Genomic DNA, 20444 nt, shown 5'->3' with positions numbered 1-20444 from the left:
AAACCACTGAAACAACAATATGAGAAACTTGAACAAGACAACATCAGGGGCTGAAGTTGCCCCCCCCCCCCCCCCCCCCCCCCCCCCCCCCGGGCGCCCCGCCCGCGAGTTATCTTTATTACCAACAGAGTGTTCCAGTACAAGAGAACGGACACCATATAGTATACACTCTACATACTGGCACCAGATACATCCAGAATATGATGAAAACAAATAAAATAGTTGCATGAGACCTCAATCTCAGCCTTCCAAGAGTTCCTTGGGCACAGCCATACTTTAATACGTGATCACACCCTCTAGCAGCAGTGTTGTCCCGAATAACCAGCCATGAAAACCCTATCTCTGGCCACCCGAAGGTTCCACCCTTAGAGCCATAGGCTTCATGAAGGTTTAGATAATGTCTGCCTTCGAATTGTCGCGAATAACCTTGCTGAATTTGACTGAACAGCACTGTTTTCAGCCCTCAAACACGCTGTACAGGTCACGCCAAGAGATGAGATGGTTGCCTTGTTGTTTGCCTTGAACCTAGAGTCTTTGGAGCATCAAATATAGCCTTGAAATCTGCTGTACAGCAGTTGACCAGCCCTTTAAGGGAGCCCGAAGTAGTCGCTTGCTGAGAGAGAGAGAGAGAGAGAGAGAGAGAGAGAGAGAAGAATTGCTTCTATTTGTAGCAGCTATGGAGGCAAGCGATCAGCTATATATCAGCCTTGGAAGGAATTGATAAGCCCTGGAGAACTGTTGTGCATGCCAAACTGACACCTGTCCTCAAACCCTAGAGTGTTCCACTCCAAAAAAACAATTGGAAAGGGGGCGCCTAGCTGCTTTTGGCTTCTCCACCTTCCAAAATAGCAACTCGTGGAGCTATTATTGCATGATGGGCTGCCCACTGAGTAACGGCTAAGTTTCATTAAAACTGGTCCACTTGATAATATACTGTCCGCCCAAACTTAAGTGTATGTGAACACTTTATAAGGTGTCCGCCTAAATTTAAGTGTATGTGAACACTTGCACTCATAAACCTTAGTATAATAAAATATAAGCTGTAAATTGAGTTTGGGGTCACTTACCACTCGCAAAACACATGAGACCACCGCCTCAGTCCCAAATAGGTGTGTACACACGTGTCGACGGGGTTTCCAGGCGTCCCCGGAGCCCATGGACAATCACAAGCAGAAATACCAGGCATTGTTCAAGCAGCTAAGACAAGTCATTCATGCATGTCAAAACACACAAATGCTTTATGCATAATATTATGGATTCCATCTCCCAACTTATTCATCTTGTACAGAACCGGTCTCAGGCACCGCCCATACAGGTATAAAGAATGCTCACCAGGGTGTCCACCCTTCCAAGGGACTTCATCAGCATGCGAGGGACTCTCACCAGGGTATATACTCTTCCATGAAGCCCTTCCACATGTACTGAACCATGCTAGGAACTCACACCTTGTCACGTGCACACCCATCAGGTGTACAAGTGGCATGGCATCATCAGGCATATAATCAGGATATTCATTCAGGCATAGCATCATATGGGGGTGTTTTATCACCAACATCAGCACTCTAGTCATCATGAGCATTGTAAGGCATTCATGTGCATCAGCCGACAATATTTATTACCAACCGACTGGCATTTTATGGCATTTATAGCCAGTCGTGAGCATTCAGGGCTGGCCGACTGCAGCAAGGCTGGCCGACCAGCACCAGGCACACATATAAATAGAAGCGCATCATCTTAGTTCTGATCATCAGCGTTTTCAGTCCATCATCGCATCCGAGGATCAACGCATAGATCATCCAGTTCAGTTCAGCAGCATTCAATCCAGTTTAGTCCATCAGATTCAGCCAACGCATCCATCTCCTCAGCGTTTCCTTCCCTGGACTGCTGTGTTGGGACTGCTGAACTGCTGCACTTCAGACTATGGATGACTGAAGCAAAAACGCAGATGCTCAGAGGGTTGGAGAAGCAAAACTCAAGTACTCCAAGGGTTGGATGAGACTAGTCTAGTGCTGAAGGCAAGGGTACTCCTAGGGCTGAGGAGGAAAGCTCTTAGCACACTGAAGACTGAATGGGAAACTAAGCCCTATGCAAGCCTATTTATACTAGATAGGGGTTGGTCAAGTTGGCTGGTCATAATTTAATAAACTTTATGTTTATAAATGACAATAAATGCCAAATAAATACCATAAAATATGGAAAAAATACCAGATAAATCCTAGTAAATTCCCTAAGGCTTCTGGGATGTTCTAAATGATGCACAGGCATAAGAATGCATATTATGCAGGATGCAGAGTGCTTTTTGATGCAAACCCTAAGGCTTCTACTGACTCTATATGCATGAATGATTCTCTCCAAGTGGGTTAAGGGGCTTGACTGACTGACTGACCCGCTAAGGCTGAGGAATGTCCTATGTAGCTCGTGCCTGACTTATCCTGGACTGAGGATGTACAATGAGGTCACGGCGTTTGACAATTATCATCCTACTGGGTTCTAATAATGTACAAATGTTGCACTGCTGATGATGAGCCAGTTTGTCACCATGCACTGAGTGCAGAGTGCATGTGACATTCCCTCCTGCTTAGCTTGGCGGCAGGTTCATGGCTTCCAAGTAGTCCGCCAACAACTGGGGGTACTCTTGGAAGAACTCCTCGTCTAGCCATACGGCTTCGTGGGTACCTCGATCTCGGAATTTCGTATAGAACTGACGTATCCGTTGATCGGAACCATGCTTCCAACGATGAAGAAGGATCTGCTCGGGCTCAATAACTTTTGCTTCGTCTACCACGCCTGGCTGCTGTTCATCTGAAACATCAAACACTTTTGGACCAACATAGGGTTTTAGCCAAGAAAAATGGAAAACATCATGCATTGTCCAACTGGTAGGCAACTTTAACTTCATGGAGACATCACTTAACTTTTTGACTATAGGAAAAGGGCCAAAACTACGGAATGAAAGCTTGGGACAACGTTTGCTTACTTGTTTCAATCTCTGTTTCATGATACGCAAATAGACCCAATCCCCTTTCTTGAAGTGGACATCTCATTAAGACGTATTTGCTGTCTGCTATATGCTTCCTGAGCTTTGGTCAAGCGGTCCTTGACTGACTCAATGATCTTGGAAAATGCTTTCGTGGTTTTATTAGCCTCTAAAGATGGAGACACCATTCTCGTCAAAAGAGAAGAAAAACGGCGACCAAAGGCTGCTTCATATGGAGTCCGTCCGACACTGGGTGAATGAGTGTCGTTCAAGATAGCTTGGACCAATGGAAGATAATGTTCCCATTTGGACTGCTGGTCATGACAGTGTGACTTGAGATCATCAAAGGCCAACTGGTTATAAATTTCTGTTTGGCCATCTATCTGCGGATGGAATGCACTAGACAACTGCAACTTAGTTCCGAAGTTTTTAAATAATGCCCTCCAGAAATGCGAGGTAAACTTGGAATCTCTATCTGATGTTATGGTGCTAGGCAAACCACAAACTGGATACCAATGCTTGAGAAACAGACGGGCTACGTCCTCGGCTGTGGCCGTATGCTTGCATGGGATGAGCATGGAGAATTTACTAAAGCGATCCACAATGGTAAAACACCGAGTGTTACTGGATCCGGTGGATGCTGGTAGAGGCCCTACAAAGTCCATAGATATGTCGATGAAAGGTCCGTCGGGGATAGGCAAAGGTTGAAGTAAACTGCCTTCTTTGTATGGGGAACCTTGACTTTTTGACAAATCTTACAGGCTTGTACATGTGCATAGACATCACGCCTCATCTTTGGCCAATAAAAGGACCGTTCTAATTTCTCAAGGGTACTGTTGATACCCCTATGTCCTCCAACTAAGGAGTCATGGGCATCGTGGAGAAGAGCGGAATGCTTTTTCCCAGTAACACAGAGACGGTTCTTGTAGAACAACCAACCGTTCTGTACTGAATAGTGGCCAGGCTCATAATTGAGGGCCAAACTGTACTGAGTATCAAACTCAGGGGAGTCGACATATTGGTCTTTCATACTATCTAAGTCCTTGATTTCGAGAATGGTAGATTCTTGGACTGCCTGGATGCTAGACTTTCGACTAAGAGCATCTGCTACTGGGTTATGCTTACCAGGGATGTATTCAATCATACCTCCAAACTGTTGGAATATTTGACTCCACCTGGCTTGTCGATCACTCCACTGGGCACTTGGCATAGTCTGAAGCCACTTAAGTGCTTGGTGGTCTGTTTTCACTGTGAAAGCCTGTCCATAAAGAAAAGGCTTCCAATGTTTGAGCGCTGTGATCACACCCAAAAGCTCTTTGTCATATACTGAATAATTCTTTTTGGCGACATCCAACTTTCTACTGTAATATGCCATGGTTCTATTGTCCTGATGGAGGACTACATTGCTGGCATCGGTGATGACCTCGAAAGGTTCATCCCATGATGCTAACTTTAATACAGGTGCTTCTGAGGCAGCTTTCTGGAGTGCACGGAATGCATCAAGCGCCTTGCTTGTAACTGAGACTTTCTGCTTGCGAGTCTTCACCCCCTTGAGCAAGTCGGTAAGAGGTGCTGCAAGGTTGGAAAACTGATGGACATGGGTACTATAGGCCTGACAAAGACCTACGAATGAGCGGATTTCTTGGGCGGTCTTAGGAATGTCCCAATCTAAGATCTCCTGAACCTTTGATGGATCCAGTCTAATCCCATCGGAACCGATGATGTAGCCCAAATACTGAACTTCCTTAACACCAAAGATAGACTTTTTGGCGTTTATGTAGAGCTGATTATCTCACAAAAGTTGCAAGACTTTCTCCACATCTTTCTCATGCTACTCCATAGTGGCTGAGAAGACTAGTATGTAATATGAAAACACACTTCCCAATGGAATGTCAGCTTCAAAAATGCGGACCTGATGGTAACCACTCTTGAGGTCGATCTTAGTGAAAAACTTAGCACTGTCTAAACGCTCCAAAATGTACTGTATTCTTGGCATAGGAAACTTATTCTTGATAGTGAGTTTGTTTAATGCCCTGTAGGCTGTAGTCTACACAAAGATGTGTAGACTTGTCCTTCTTTCGGACAAATAGGATAGGTGCAGCAAATGGGGAGGAAGAAGGCTGAATGAATCCGGCTCAGAGAAGCTCAGATAACTGCTTTTCTAACTCGCCCTCTAAAGTCTTGGAAAGACGATAGGGAAACCTGCTAGGAGGATCTGATCCAGGGACCAAATCAATGTGATGGTCCTCAGGGTGAGAGGGTGGGAGATCATCCTTAAAAATGTCTGAATGAGAAAGGAGATCTGAGGGACTGAAGAAGATGAGATAGCGGTTATCGATGAGATAGAAGCTGTCTAAGCATAAATCAATGCTCCTTCTGCTGCTCCCTTGCACAGCTCGTCGGGCCTGGAGATGAGAAATCATAGGAACGCCAAGAATGCTCCAGGGCACTAAGGTACAGCTCATGTTGGTAGCCAACTGGGGAGAGATGGCGTCCTCAGAACTGCCCATGTCAAAAAGGATTATGAACTGTCGGCCCTTGGCAGAGCCATAAGCTCGGATTAGGCTTTTCTGTGTGGTTGTTGCCTCACCCTCCTGCTTAGCATCAAGTACCACGGATGTCACGTGCATCCCGCACTTGGATGCCACGTAGACATTTCTGTACAGAAGGTGCAGGACCTGGGATGGTGAAGTGGTCCCATGTGAGCCCAGTCCGGGACGAGTCAGCCAGGGATCCATCTCAGTCGTCCGAGGTCAGGTGTGCATTGTCCTGCACATGAGTCCGAGGTCAGGTGTGCATTGTCCTGCACATGAGTCCAAGGTCAGGTGTGCACTGTCCTGCACATGAAGCAGTGCCAGTCCGCGCTGTGAGTCTCCCTCTGGAATGATGTCAGATGTTCTGTGTATCTAGTTTGCAACTGGATGCCAGACCTCTGTGGGCGTATAGGTTTGCATGTAGAGATGGGGCCAGCCCATAGGGCTACCCCAGTGCGAAGAGTTGCACCCTTAGTGTGGGCATGGGGGAGGTGTAGAACCACCCCCAAGGGGCCAGGAGGGCCCAAGCTGTGCCCACCAGCCATGGCATGGGCTGGAAGGGCTGTCGGCCAGCTTTGATGCTGCTGGACAGGCAGCCGACAGGGTTAGAAACCCTACCCAGCAGGTCGGCCAGGTGTAGGGGGCAGTCCCACACCTATGCGCAGAGTGCCCAGCAGCCTGGTGCTGTCCCAGAAGGCATGCGCAGAATGGCCAGCATATAATATAGTGTGAAAACATTCTAATTCTAAAGACCTAGTCGTGGGGCTTTAATAAAGCTGGCCGACTGGATGAAAGGAGGAGTATAAATACTCCAGCCAAGAATCATTGAAGCCATCTCATAATTCACCAAGTGCTCCAAGCAAACAAGGGCCAGGACAGCCAAGAAGTTGCTAACGCAAAGGGGTGAAGGACTGAAGGTCAAGGGCAAGATTTTCCAGCCAAGAAAAGGTCAAGTTTCTGTATTTGTTTTTAGATTTACATCATTCTAATAAAGCAAATACACCATCCGTGGTGGGGGCCCTACAGAGGGTAATTGGGACCCAATACTGTGTCCTCTCCATCTCCCCCTTCTCTCTCTATTTTCTGCACATCTCCCTTCAGTTTGTGCGTTAATTCCGTTGCGAAAAGAGTGCTGATTTCTGAGTTTTGAAGTACCGATCCTTCTCCGAAGCTTCCGCATATTACAGTGGTATCAGAGCTCACTTCAAGGACAAAGATTCAGCAAAGAAAACCAGAAAATTTTTTCGCTCGTGTGGTTGGTTTTTAGACGCCGGTGGAATACCCTTTCGGAGTGACTCCTGTCCCTCGAAGGACGGTTGGTTTTTAGCCTCCGGAAGCCTCCGGAAGTCTCCCACACAGATAGTGGATGGTCAGATTGCGTTCCGGAAAGGAATTGCATTTTCCCGCTATGGCGAGTTTTGGCGACGAGAGAGAACCAGAACCATGGGACCAGAGTGCACCAGGCAGCCCAGCTAGGGCACCCGGCTTGAGTGTCACAGACATGTTCCAGCAGATGATGCGAGCAATCGCAGATCAGACAACCAAGTTGGATGAGCAAAAGGCGCGGATTTTGGCTCTGGAGGAGCGTTCTCGCTCTCCAGCGTCGCGTTTTCCATCTCCTCCTCCCTCTCCTTCCGTATCCCAGATACCAGATCCTCGTCACAGGGACCCTCTCGCGGGGTCACAGCCGCAACCAAGCTCCTTGCTTGAGATGCAGATGCGTGCATTGGAGATTCGACAACGAGAAGACGACGCCATGTGACGAGTGGAACACGAGCGTTACCTCAGAGCTTTGGACGCCAGATTGACACCGGCGGCGCCCTCGAATCATTTTCCCGAGAAAATGAATTTCAGTAAGTATAATGGTAAACTCGATCCCACTACTCTGTATTCATGGTTACATCAATTTGAAGCTTACTTTGCCGCAATTAGGAAAACAGATACTGAAACCGGCCTCTGATAGAAAACCAGAGTGCGGTAAGAGCTAACACCCGTCCACTTGTAGTCTAGATGATAAACAAAACACAGATTGAGGCTAGAGTGCCCAAATCTGAAAACACAGCGACACCTGTTGGCCCCAAAGCTTGGCGCCCCTTGCGGTATTTCTTTATTCAATTAAAATAATATGTATGGCTGAGTACAACACAAAGACCAGCCAAGAGTTTACACTTGTAAGTCCAATCTGACTGCCCACAAATCCTTCTCAGCACAGAGGATCTATGCACACAGATCTGTGTTCTAAAGCAACACACTGTGCCTCCCTCTGATCAGCCAAGTTCACAAAGCAGGCCAGCCATGGGCATACATCTGGCATAACTCAAGAGCCTGATACATCTTCTCAGCTCAAACATACATATGCTGTTCAATCCCTGTCTTAATCCCTTGTCAATCTGCCATACTCCTCCTCTCACAAGGAGCCAGATAGCACATACCTGTAGCAGACATCAAGCAATAGAAAGAGAGATAGATGAACAGAGTCAAGGCTTACCAAGTTCAGCTCGTGAAACAACTCTGGAGGAAGCAACAGCACTAATCTGTGCCTGCAGGCACTTGAATCCACAATCCTGCTTCACACATGTGCTTGCACTTGCCTGTATCTTCCTCCTGATGCTCACTCCTATGCTGTCCTTGTAAATACAGATCTGAAAATCAGCACAGTACCCGTCTGTACCGCCTCGGGATACGTGCCAGGCGTTGTACTTGCATAAACAACCTGCTGTCCACTTCTGTACCTGCCTGAATCAGAGTACACAGGCCTGCACAAGTCTGTCCAGCACCCAGAAAAGCGCCGCCTGCACCTGTACTTGCTGTACCTGACTGCCCGTACACTGTACGGCAGTCGTACAGTAGGGTTTGGGCTGGAAAACAGGCTGTACAGCCTGTACAGAGCTTCTGCGCAGAGTTTCCAGCAGCAGCTCTGTGCGCCGCCAGCAGCAGAGGAGAAAGAGAGAGAGAGAGAGAGTGTCCAGTACTGGCCGTACAGTGCTGTACGGCTGATTCTGCTCAGAAAAACAGCTACAGCACTTCAGCAAATCAGTCGCCTCTTCTCTTCAGCTTCTCCACGCATGAATACAAGCGCATGAGGGCTTTCTCCACTTTTGCTACACGACTCCCCAAAAAGGGAAGAGAGAGAGTGAAGAGAGAGAAAACTCCTTTTCCAATTTAATCCCTAGGGCCCCAACTTAATAAGTTCCTAGGGCCACTAAGGCCTAGGGGCAAACTTCAATAAACATTCAAACTTAATGTTTTAATGTTCCCCCTTCACACCTAGGGATGTCCACACATCTTAAACACTGTCCGGGCACCCCCCATGTGAATCATAAAATATTCTGACTCTGCAACCACCATGCCCACACTTGTCCTGCTCCATTTTCACAGGGCCATGACATACCCCCCTCTTGAAAGATGGCAAGCGTCCTCGATTGCATTCTGGTGATGCATCAAAATATCCAAAGTGAAATATACAATATGGCAAGATCAGCGTCCCAATCTCTCTAAGCCATACACATGTATCATCATTCACTGCAAACCAATGGCATAGTAATAGTCCAAGTTGTATACCACTGTGAACCATACATATCCACAAAAATTTCCATGTGACTAGTACACATATATCATAGAAGTCCCATAAACAGATGTATTGTCAGCCTCAGTACCTTCGGATGAGATAAAATCTGCACCAAGCGACCTCTAGATGTCATCTGAGCCTGTCTGTATCAAGGGAGTGGAGGTGCTACCCCCCTCTTGAGCATCAGGTAATGCTCCAGACCCATGCTCTGCTGAACCTGAATGAGCCACAATAAGAGTCGGCTCTAACTCAAAGGCATCGAGATAAAGCTGCAAAACCTGAGGTGAATCTGTTAAGTCACCTTCCTCCATCCACTTCGCATCCATCGGTGAATAGTTCTTGAACTTCACAAGATAGCGACGGGAAACTTTGCCTCGTACCTTCCTTTCTTTATGTGCCAGTATCTGCTCTGGAATCAGAACCTCATCAAGTTCCTCAACTTCCGGCTGAGCCTCATCTGATACATCCTCAGGCACATCCCCACGGAAAGGTCTAAGAAGACTCACGTGAAAAGCATTGTGAATCCTCCAGTGATCTGGTAACTTCAAACGATAGGTTACCTCACCAATCTTTTCCAAAACCTGAAAAGGCCCATAATATCGCATACTCAACTTAGGGAATAAGCGCTCTTTACCCTTCATCTTCTTGAGTCTAGCCTTTTCAAAGCGCAAAAGAACCCAATCACCCAATGCAAACTGTAAATCACGTCTGTGACGGTCTGCGGCTTTCTTTTGCTTCTGTTGAGTTTTCTGGAGGGCCAACTTAACTCTCCGATAAGCTTCATCCAAGCTCTCCACATACTGATCAGCCTCAAAGATCTTATCCTTTGTATGCAAAATGGGTGGTACCTTCTTCCCTCCTTCTACAATCTCAAAAGGCGCCTTGCCTGTCGAGCTATGTACAGTGTTGTTATATGCAAACTCCACCAAAGGAAGATACTTTTCCCATTGTTGCTTGTGCTCTGACACATAACACTTGAGAAGATCTAACACTGTAGAGTTAGCCTCTTCTGACTGACCATCTGTCTGTGGATGAAACGACGATGAAAACTTGAGAGTTGTACCCATGTTGTCAAACAACCCTCTCCAAAACAAACTCGTCATCCGTGGATCACGGTCACTAATGATAGACGTAGGCAAGCCATGATATTTGAAGATGTTCGCCATGAACAACTTCACCATATGATCCACTTTAATTGTCTTCCTCACGGGAATGAAATGAGCCTGCTTACTAAACCTGCATATGATAGTCCAGATGCCATCATTTCCCGTTTGTGTCCGTGGAAGATCAAATACAAAATCCATGGCAATGCTCTCCCAAGGTCTATCCGGAATAGGTAAAGGCTGTAATAACCCTGGTGTCTTCTGACGGTCAAACTTTACCTTCTGACATACGATGCATTGCCTCACAAAGGCATCAACATCTCTTCTCAAGGTTGGCCAATAAAAGAAAGTCTCCACTGCTTTGACCGTGGCGTCAATACCTCTATGACCTGCATACGGTGGAGCATGACTTTCAATCATAACCTTGAGTCGCAATGGCATGGTAACACACAGTCTGCCATGCATCAATAAAAACCCATCTCTGAGAGTGTAATGCTCATGCCGCTGACCCTCCAACATCTGATCATACAACCTTTCAAAATCCTCATCATGGGCATACTGCTCTTTCATTTCATCAAGCTCATGATGATAAGCAAGTGAAACTGCAGAGACCTGTGGCTTGCGTGACAAAGCATCTGCCACTACATTCTTCTTGCCTTCCACATGCACAATCTGAAAGTGAAACATTGACAAAAAGTTTGCCCAACGCATATGCTTCTCTGAAAGCTTAGTCTGCGTGAGGAAATATCGCAAGGTCTGATGATCTGTCTGCACAGTGAAATCAGCCCCAAGCAAGTAGTGTTTCCATGTAGAAAGAGCGTGAATTACAGCCAACATCTCTTTCTCATACACCTGTAAATGCTTCTCAGCATCTTGCAAAACTCTACTCTCATAGGCTATAACATGTCCCTCTTGCATGAGAACTGCACCAATGCTACTTCCACATGCATCATACTGGACAACAAAAGCCTTTCGGAGGTCCGGTAACACCAATACTGGGTCCGAAGTAAGCTTTTCTTTGAGCTTTTTGAATGCTGTAATTTCCCGATCAGCCCATCTAAACGGAGTTGCTTTCTTCGTCAAAGCATGAAGAGGTGAAGCAATTTCAGCAAAGTGCCGTATGTAACGCCTGTAATAGGAACACAATCCTAAAAAACTGCGTACATCATGCACAGTCCTCAAAGCTGGCCAATTAAGTATTGCTTCCACCTTTGCTGGATCCATACGGACTCCATGACCAGACACAATATGCCCCAAGAAATGTATATCCTGCAAAAAGAACTCACTCTTCTTGCCATTAACCACCAATCTATGGTTTCTGAGTTCTGCAAACACAATGGCCAAATGCCTTCTATGCTCTTCCTCAGTTCGTGAATGCACAATCATATCATCAAAGAATGTGCCCACAAACTCTCTATGAGGCCTGAAAATCCTGTCCATCATTCTGTTAAATGTGGCAGGCGCATTTGTCAAACCAAAGGGCATAACCAAGAACTCATACAACCCAAACGTGGTTCGGAATGCTGTCTTATGCACATCCTCGGGTCTAATGCGTATCTGATGATACCCGCTTTTCAAGTCAATACGACTAAAAACTGTGGAGCCCTGTAAGCGGTCCAATATGTCATCGATCCTCGGTATGGGGAATCGATTCATGTAACGGCCCCATCTCCTCTACGCGAATCCCCAATCGGCCAGCCAAATCTGGTGAAATGAAGTTGGCTCTAGCACCTGTGTCAAAGAAGATCAAAGCATTCTGATCTCTCACTTTGCCCCATGCCCTGCACAACTCTGATGCTTCACCACTTAGCTGCTCCCCCACAAGATCAGGAACTAAGCCTGCAGAAGGCTTTGGTTTCTTTGGCTTGGGCTCTCCTTTATTGTCAGGATCCTTCTTGGACGTTCTCTTGGGACAATTGAATGACATATGCCCCTCTTCAGTACAGTAAAAACACTTTTGAGCATCTCTCAAAGCCTGTCTTTCCTCAGAAGTCCTCTTTGGCATTGGCAACTTCTTATACTTTGTCTCTGAAGACCCTTTAGCATCACGAGAAGCATGCCCAAATTTTTCAGCTTTCTTGCCCAATTTCTTACTGCCCTTAAACCCAGATGAACCACCTGTGAGTAACGCATTAGCTGTCATAGCATTTTCAATCATCTGTGACATGTTCGTTACTCTTGTCTTTATACAGTAATCTCGTACCTCCTTGGGCAGCCCACAACAATACTTCTCTACCTGCTCAGATAATGGCACGGCACGATAAGAAGTCACTGGGAGTAGAGCTTCCCAAAACTTCTTGTTATAATCCTCCAAACTATCACACTTTGAAGCATCCAACTTGTGCCATGCTGTCATAACATCCACCTCAAATGTAGATGTGAGCCATACAGAAGAGAAAACCTGTTTGAATTGGACCCATGTGGTGGGTGCTATGCCCTGCAAAAGAAGAGTAGACCACCACTGCAAAGCATTGCCCTTGAGAAAAGTGGCAGCTTTCCTCACCTTCGAGGACTCTGTGTAATTCCCACCAGAAAAAGCAGCATCAAACTGCTGTAAAAAGGTAAGTGCCTTCAATTTATCCTTGGCCCCACTGAAAGTGTCGAACTTCACTGCAGCTCCCCCTTCCTTGTAATCCTTCGCCTTTCCCATAGGCGTTAGATTATCATATGGAAGTGGTTTTGTAAGATTGCTGCCCCCAACATTCATACCCATCATTGGGTCAACATTTCCCATTCCAACACCAGGCATACCATACATCCCAGCCATGTTTCCATACATTCCACTATGCATACCTGGCTGCATGCCACCAAACATATTGCCTTGCATCCCAGGTTGCATGCTTCCAAACACATTTCCTTGCATACCGGACTGCATACCACCATACATATTCCCTTGCATGCCAGGCTGAAAATTGGCTCCAAAAGGCCCATACATACCCATGCCTCCCTGAGGATAACCCCCAGTCATGGATTGGAACACCGAGCCACCACCAAAGTAACCTGGATGCATGTTCTGCTGAGGAATAGGTGGCTGTCCATAGAAGGAACTCTGTGGGTTAGCACCAAAAGCATGCTGCATGTTCGGAAACTGGGCAGGAGATGGATCCTGTGGAGTGGTACCACTATGACCCTGAGAAAGATTCTTTGAACGAACCTTCTTCTTCTTTTTCTGGGGCTCTGTGCGGGGCTCTGAGCGAGATCTCAAAAATTCAGCAAATCTCTCACTCTGAGTGAGCTGCATAAAAGTATCCATAACACTAGCCAAGCGATCTTTGAACCGAGCATCATCATCCTCTTTACCATGCACATCTTCTGGCTGTGTTACATCCTCATAAGGCTCAACATCTGCAGCCTGTTCTCCTGCAAAAATATCCTCAGATACATCTCTTTCAGGAGAAGTCTCTTGCTCTTCTTCTTCATGATAGAAGTACTCTTCCTCTGTATCAGACATGATTGCTGAATTTTCAGCGATGGCTTTCTTCAAAGCAACCACGAGCTCACCCCCTTCAGAAAGTTGATGATTGGTCCCGGCAACGGAACCTTGAAACCGGCCTCTGATAGAAAACCAGAGTGCGGTAAGAGCTAACACCCGTCCACTTGTAGTCTAGATGATAAACAAAACACAGATTGAGGCTAGAGTGCCCAAATCTGAAAACACAGCGACACCTGTTGGCCCCAAAGCTTGGCGCCCCTTGCGGTATTTCTTTATTCAATTAAAATAATATGTATGGCTGAGTACAACACAAAGACCAGCCAAGAGTTTACACCTGTAAGTCCAATCTGACTGCCCACAAATCCTTCTCAGCACAGAGGATCTATGCACACAGATCTGTGTTCTAAAGCAACACACTGTGCCTCCCTCTGATCAGCCAAGTTCACAAAGCAGGCCAGCCATGGGCATACATCTGGCATAACTCAAGAGCCTGATACATCTTCTCAGCTCAAACATACATATGCTGTTCAATCCCTGTCTTAATCCCTTGTCAATCTGCCATACTCCTCCTCTCACAAGGAGCCAGATAGCACATACCTGTAGCAGACATCAAGCAATAGAAAGAGAGATAGATGAACAGAGTCAAGGCTTACCAAGTTCAGCTCGTGAAACAACTCTGGAGGAAGCAACAGCACTAATCTGTGCCTGCAGGCACTTGAATCCACAATCCTGCTTCACACATGTGCTTGCACTTGCCTGTATCTTCCTCCTGATGCTCACTCCTATGCTGTCCTTGTAAATACAGATCTGAAAATCAGCACAGTACCCGTCTGTACCGCCTCGGGATACGTGCCAGGCGTTGTACTTGCATAAACAACCTGCTGTCCACTTCTGTACCTGCCTGAATCAGAGTACACAGGCCTGCACAAGTCTGTCCAGCACCCAGAAAAGCGCCGCCTGCACCTGTACTTGCTGTACCTGACTGCCCGTACACTGTACGGCAGTCGTACAGTAGGGTTTGGGCTGGAAAACAGGCTGTACAGCCTGTACAGAGCTTCTGCGCAGAGTTTCCAGCAGCAGCTCTGTGCGCCGCCAGCAGCAGAGGAGAAAGAGAGAGAGAGAGAGAGTGTCCAGTACTGGCCGTACAGTGCTGTACGGCTGATTCTGCTCAGAAAAACAGCTACAGCACTTCAGCAAATCAGTCGCCTCTTCTCTTCAGCTTCTCCACGCATGAATACAAGCGCATGAGGGCTTTCTCCACTTTTGCTACACGACTCCCCAAAAAGGGAAGAGAGAGAGTGAAGAGAGAGAAAACTCCTTTTCCAATTTAATCCCTAGGGCCCCAACTTAATAAGTTCCTAGGGCCACTAAGGCCTAGGGGCAAACTTCAATAAACATTCAAACTTAATGTTTTAATGTTCCCCCTTCACACCTAAGGATGTCCACACATCTTGAACACTGTCCGGGCACCCCCCATGTGAATCATAAAATATTCTGACTCTGCAACCACCATGCCCACACTTGTCCTGCTCCATTTTCACAGGGCCATGACAGATACTGACAAAGTGATCTTAGCTAGTTGGTACTTGGAAGGTGAGGCCATTCCTTGGTGGACTCAGTGGGCTCATGCCCACACCAGAGCAGGTATGGCAGCTTATGTGTGGGACGAGTTCGTCCGCGACCTTAAGCAGCGGTTTCTACCGCCCCACTACCTTGAGCGACTTGAAGATGAGTTCAGGGGAGCGCGTCAGAACGCGCAACCAGTCCTTCAGTTTGCCAATAAAATTTCGACCTTGTGTCTGCAATTAGGCTTATCTGATACGGACAAGAAAGGGCAGTTTTTGTATGGCCTGGACACGCAAATCCAATGGGAGGTGCGTATGTTTAGGCCAGCCACCTTTGAGGACGCACTCTCGCTTGCGCAGAGTGTAGAAATGAAACACAATGGTGGCAAGCCCAAGACTTCACAGCCGGCTTCTCCCAAGGCTAACGCCTCGGGGGGCAAAAGCCAGAACCAGACGGGGTCTTCCCCAGGACAGAGCCCGGGAGCCTCTGGCTCTAAGAACTCGAACAATGCGTCTAAGCTTACTCCAGACCAGAAAGCGGAGGCAGGCAAGACAGGAGGCAAGTTGAGTGCTGAGGAGCTTTCTCTGTACAGGAAGGAGGGTAGATGTTTCTTTTGTCACACAAAAGGACATACTTCTCGGGATTGTCCGAAGAAGCCTCCAAAGGCCGCCGCCGTCTCCACAGCTTCCATGGTGAGCACAGCTCCCACACAGACCCCAGCGGCGGCTACCCCTAGTTCTTCAACCCCCGGTGCTTCAGTTGGAGCAATTATTAGCCGGGAGCTCGAAGATAAGGAGAAGGGCGCCCATGACCAGGAGTATGAGCGCAACGAATTGCTCAAGTCCTTTGGCTACATAGGTGGCCAGAGAGTCGTTGTCTTGTTTGACAGCGGCAGCACGGAGGATGTGATCACGGAACAGGCCGCTAGGCGTGCCCGTTTCGAGCTGACTCCGGTGGACAAACAAGTTGAGGGTTTTAGCACAGGTATGACAACGAGCGTCAAGTATGAAGCTCTAGGTGCTAAGTTAGTGATTCAGGGCATAGAGTTTGTGCGTGACTTTATGGTTGCCCCTCTTGTAGGAGCAGACATAATTTTGGGTATCCAGTGGTTTCACAAGTTTCTCCCAGATGTCAAGTGGGACAAGCACACGTTCCAGATCGATCGGAATGTGTCAAACACCCTGGTGACCATTAAGTGTGAGCCAGGTATTCCAAAATTTCTGCTCATAAGCCACTTGCAGGCTAAGCGAGCAGTCAGGAAAGGCGCACAGTGTGTGATGATTTACATCCAGACAGCCCAGACAGTGGCCAGTGCTTCCGAGAAGTACTCGGTTCTCCATGAAAAGTTCCAGAAGATTTTTCTTCGGGACAGTCTCCCTCCCCAGCTCCCCCCGTCCAGACCGGAGGATCACAAGATTGACCTCCTCCCAGGCTCGGAACCCCCGAGCAAGTTTTCGTATCGCCTTTCTAAGGCAATGGAATCGGAGTTGGACCGCCAACTCCAAGAATTGTTGCAAGCTGGCTTCATCCGCCCCAGCGTGTCGCCATTTGCAGCACCGATCTTGTTTCTCAAGAAGAAAGATGGGTCTTCTCGGTTGTGTGTTGATTATCGTGCACTCAACAAGCTGACTATCAAGAGCAGATTCCCGATGCCTCGAATTGATTATATTCTCGAGAGGCTGAATGGAGCTAAGGTGTTCTCCAAACTGGATCTAAAGAGTGGGTACCACCAGGTACGGATTGTAGAGGGGGACATCCCCAAGACAACCTTCCGTACAGAACGGGCCCACTATGAATTTGTGGTTATGCCATTTGGATTGACGAACGCCCCAGCTACATTTAACCGCATGATGATGCGTATTTTTCGGGAGTTGATTGGAGTGTGTGTGTTCATATTTCTGGACGACATACTCATATTTTCAGCTACAGTTGAGCAGCATGACATTGATGTGGAGAAAGTCCTTAAGTTGCTGGAAAGCAACGAGCTCTATGTCAATGAAAAGAAGTCAGAATTTTATCTGTTCCAGGTACATTACTTGGGATATATAATTAGTGCCGAAGGCATTCGACTTGATCCGGCTAAAGTGGCCGAGATTGTTAACTGGGAAGTACCCCAGACCGCTTATGACATTAGATCATTTGTGGGTATATGCCAGGCATATTCCACCCACATTGACAAGTTTTCTGATCTCTCGGCAGACCTCACCGATCTGCTAAAGGGAGTGAAAACAAGGAGGCAAAAGATTCGAATGACTCCACGAGCATTGGAGGCATTCCAGAACCTCAAGGTGGCTTTGTCAGAAGTGCCTTGTTTAGCCCTTGCCTCGTGGGATGAACCATTTCAAGTGATCACCGATGCGAGTAACATCGCAATTGGAGATGTATTACAACAGAATGGTCATCCGGTAGCTTACATGTCTCGTAAGTTACTGCCCGCCGAAAAGAACTACTCAGTCTATGATCGTGAACTCCTAGCAGTTATACAGACGTACTAGCTATCACTAGATACCTATTCATGAAAGGCATGTCGAAAGAACCGCCTTTCGGACTAGGTATGGCCATTACGAGTTTCTCGTATTACCTTTTGGGTTAACCAATGCTCCAGCCACTTTCCAACAAATGATGAACGATTTTTTTCGTGAACATTTGGAAAAATTTGTGGTAGTGTTCCTGGATGATATTTTGATTTACAGTCGTACTCTTGAGGATCATGTTAGACACCTCACGATTGTCTTATCTATTTTAAGACAGAATCGACTATATGCTAAGTTAAGTAAATGTGAGTTCTTTATGACCGACATCATTTACTTGGGACACAAGATCACTAGAGATGGATTGAGCATTGACTATGACCGAGTTCAGAAGGTTCTGGACTGGCCTATACCGCGAATAGTGAAACAACTTCGTTCTTTTCTCGGTTTTGTTGTTTTTCTTCGGAAATCTGTACGGGAGTACTCTCAGCTCACACTACTGATGACCGACTTATTGAAAGGTCGTGGACGTAAGTCAAATCAACCTATCACTTGGAATAACGATTTGGATATGGCCTTCAGACTTTTGAAAGATAAAGTCAAGGAAGCACCTATCTTAGCATTACCTGATCCTAGTCGGCCTTATGTTCTTGAAACTGATGCCAGTGACTATGCTATTGGGGCTGCTTTATTTCAAGATGGTAGACCGGTTGCTTTTGAAAGTAAAAAGCTAGACGACACTCAATCTCGTTGGCCAACCCTTGAGAAGGAGCTTTATGCTGTGATTCATGCTCTCAAGGTTTGGAGACATTATTTATATGTCTCCAAGTTTGTGGTATTGACTGATCATAAGTCAATCAAGTATGTGTGTGATGCGAATGATTTGAGAGGAAGGAAAGCTCATTGGACGGAGTTAATGCAAGATTTTGATTTTGAGATCCGTTATCGGAAAGGGTCCATGAATAGTATAGCAAATGCGCTTAGTCGAATTTGAGAGGTGAATACTTTGTCATTCACCGAGATTTCTATTGACTTATTTCAGTCATTGAGAGGGCTATGCAGGACTGATCGTTATTTTGGTCCATTTTGGCAGAAGATCCAGGACGGGAGCTCATTGATTGACCGAGACTCGATGACTGAGCAGTCTACCATTCATGCTGCAGGAGACCAGTGGATAATTCGGAATGGTTTACTATTCCATAATGACAAAATTTGTGTACCACAGATCCCGGACATTAGGTCCAAGATTCTTAAGGAGTGTCACGACGCCCCTTCTGCTGGATACCCTGGGGTACACAGGACACTATCGTTAGTGAAACACACTTTTTATTGGCCAAAGATGAAAGGGTATGTAGAAGATTATGTTCTCAAGTGTCAAATTTGTCACGCAAATAAAGTTGAACGCTTTAGACAGGCTGGGTTGTTGCATCCTTTGCAAATCCCAGGTAATAAATGGAAAAGTATTTCCATGGATTTTATTACCGGATTGCCAAGAACACATCAAGGCCATGATCCTATTTGGGTTGTGGTAGATCGCTTGACAAAAATGGCTAGATTTTTACCGACCCGGAAGACTATTACAGCTACGCAATTAGCACGGCAGTTTATCGAGCAATTGTTTAGACTGTACGGGTTACCGACCTAGATCACCTGTTACAGTAGGATTCTCAGGACTTCAGCATGATGCAGCACATAATTTTTTGCAAGACATGCAGGAAAATGTTACAAGTTGCGAAGGAATCTATTAGAAGTACTCAAGATCGAGACAGGTTTTATTCTAATAGACATCGTTTACCCAGAGAGTTCTCTGAAGGAACGATGGTGTATTTGCGAGTTCCGAAAGATTCCGAGACTTTACGGACAGGTAGATCTCCGAAATTATCCCCTAGATACTGTGGACCATTTCGTGTTACACGACGGATTGGTTCAGTTGCATATGAATTGGATTTGCCTTCTCATGTGAAAGTTTATCCTGTATTTCATGTCCATAGACTTAAGGAAGTACTGGGTGGAACAAATCAATTAGTTACTCCTCAAGAAATTATAGATGTCGAGGGGATATACTAACGGGCGGGCACCCAAGTATGGACGGGCGGACGCCCAAGTGTGGGCGCCCGATGACCGGCCAAGAGCCTATAAAAGGGTGGCCAAGGTTAGTTATTTAGATATAGAGAGTCTCGCGAGTTTGTGAGAGCTCTATGGTCTTGGAGCCTGGATCTCGTGCAGACGTGCTCTGTTATGCTTTCTGAGATGGATCCAAGAGAGAGAATTATGATTGGACATCCCCCGATGTAGGTCGTGTTGCTATGCACGGGAGGCATTTCTGGGGCATGGGATCCATGCTACATGAGCTCATTATATATTAGGGGATGTCTCGTTGGCCTACATCTAATAGAAGCCACACATGCTTTCCATATGTAGGTGGCTTTGGTACAGTGGATTATTTGATAGGCTCTCCATATCTTATGTCACATATCCAAGATTTCACTATCCCACCGCCACCCATAGGAACCAACCATACTTATCTCGCTTTCACTCTCCTGTCCCCCACTACCACCCATGTAATAATGTGCTTGGATGGTGCCCACAGGGGTTTGACTAAACACTCATGACTATTAATATAATTAAACACTTTAAATATGATGGCCACAACCTTAAAACGCATCCACAATGTTGAAAATATAAACTCTGCACTTGTTTATTGGGGCCAAAATGGGCCGAGCTCCCCCACCCCCCCTCCCCCCAATCTGGATAATTTAATTACCAAGGAGTATTTCATTGGTACAAGCTTA

General features: G+C 46.5%; 2 protein-coding genes across 2 annotated transcripts in view; both read left to right on the top strand.

Moving 5' to 3' along the window:
- LOC147612402 (putative phospholipid-transporting ATPase 4) overlaps positions 1–20444 on the top strand; it is a 37577-nt gene that overhangs the window by 4982 nt on the left and 12151 nt on the right. The gene's annotated exons all lie outside the window — the stretch shown is intronic.
- LOC147612403 (uncharacterized) lies at positions 5060–7430 on the top strand. Its single transcript, XM_086783597.1, has 2 exons — positions 5060–5734; positions 5769–7430. The coding sequence occupies exon 2, from the start codon at positions 6878–6880 to the stop codon at positions 7271–7273; it is 396 nt and encodes a 131-aa protein (XP_086639723.1). The 5' UTR covers positions 5060–5734; positions 5769–6877; the 3' UTR covers positions 7274–7430.

The sequence above is a fragment of the Cibotium barometz genome, chromosome 45 (genome assembly GCF_041138505.1).
Source record: "Cibotium barometz isolate CiBa-2024 chromosome 45, ASM4113850v1, whole genome shotgun sequence".
Classification (NCBI taxonomy): Eukaryota; Viridiplantae; Streptophyta; class Polypodiopsida; order Cyatheales; family Cibotiaceae; genus Cibotium; species Cibotium barometz.
The sequence above is the reverse complement of the archived record's forward strand: the minus strand, read 5'-3'. Positions and strand labels throughout refer to the sequence as shown.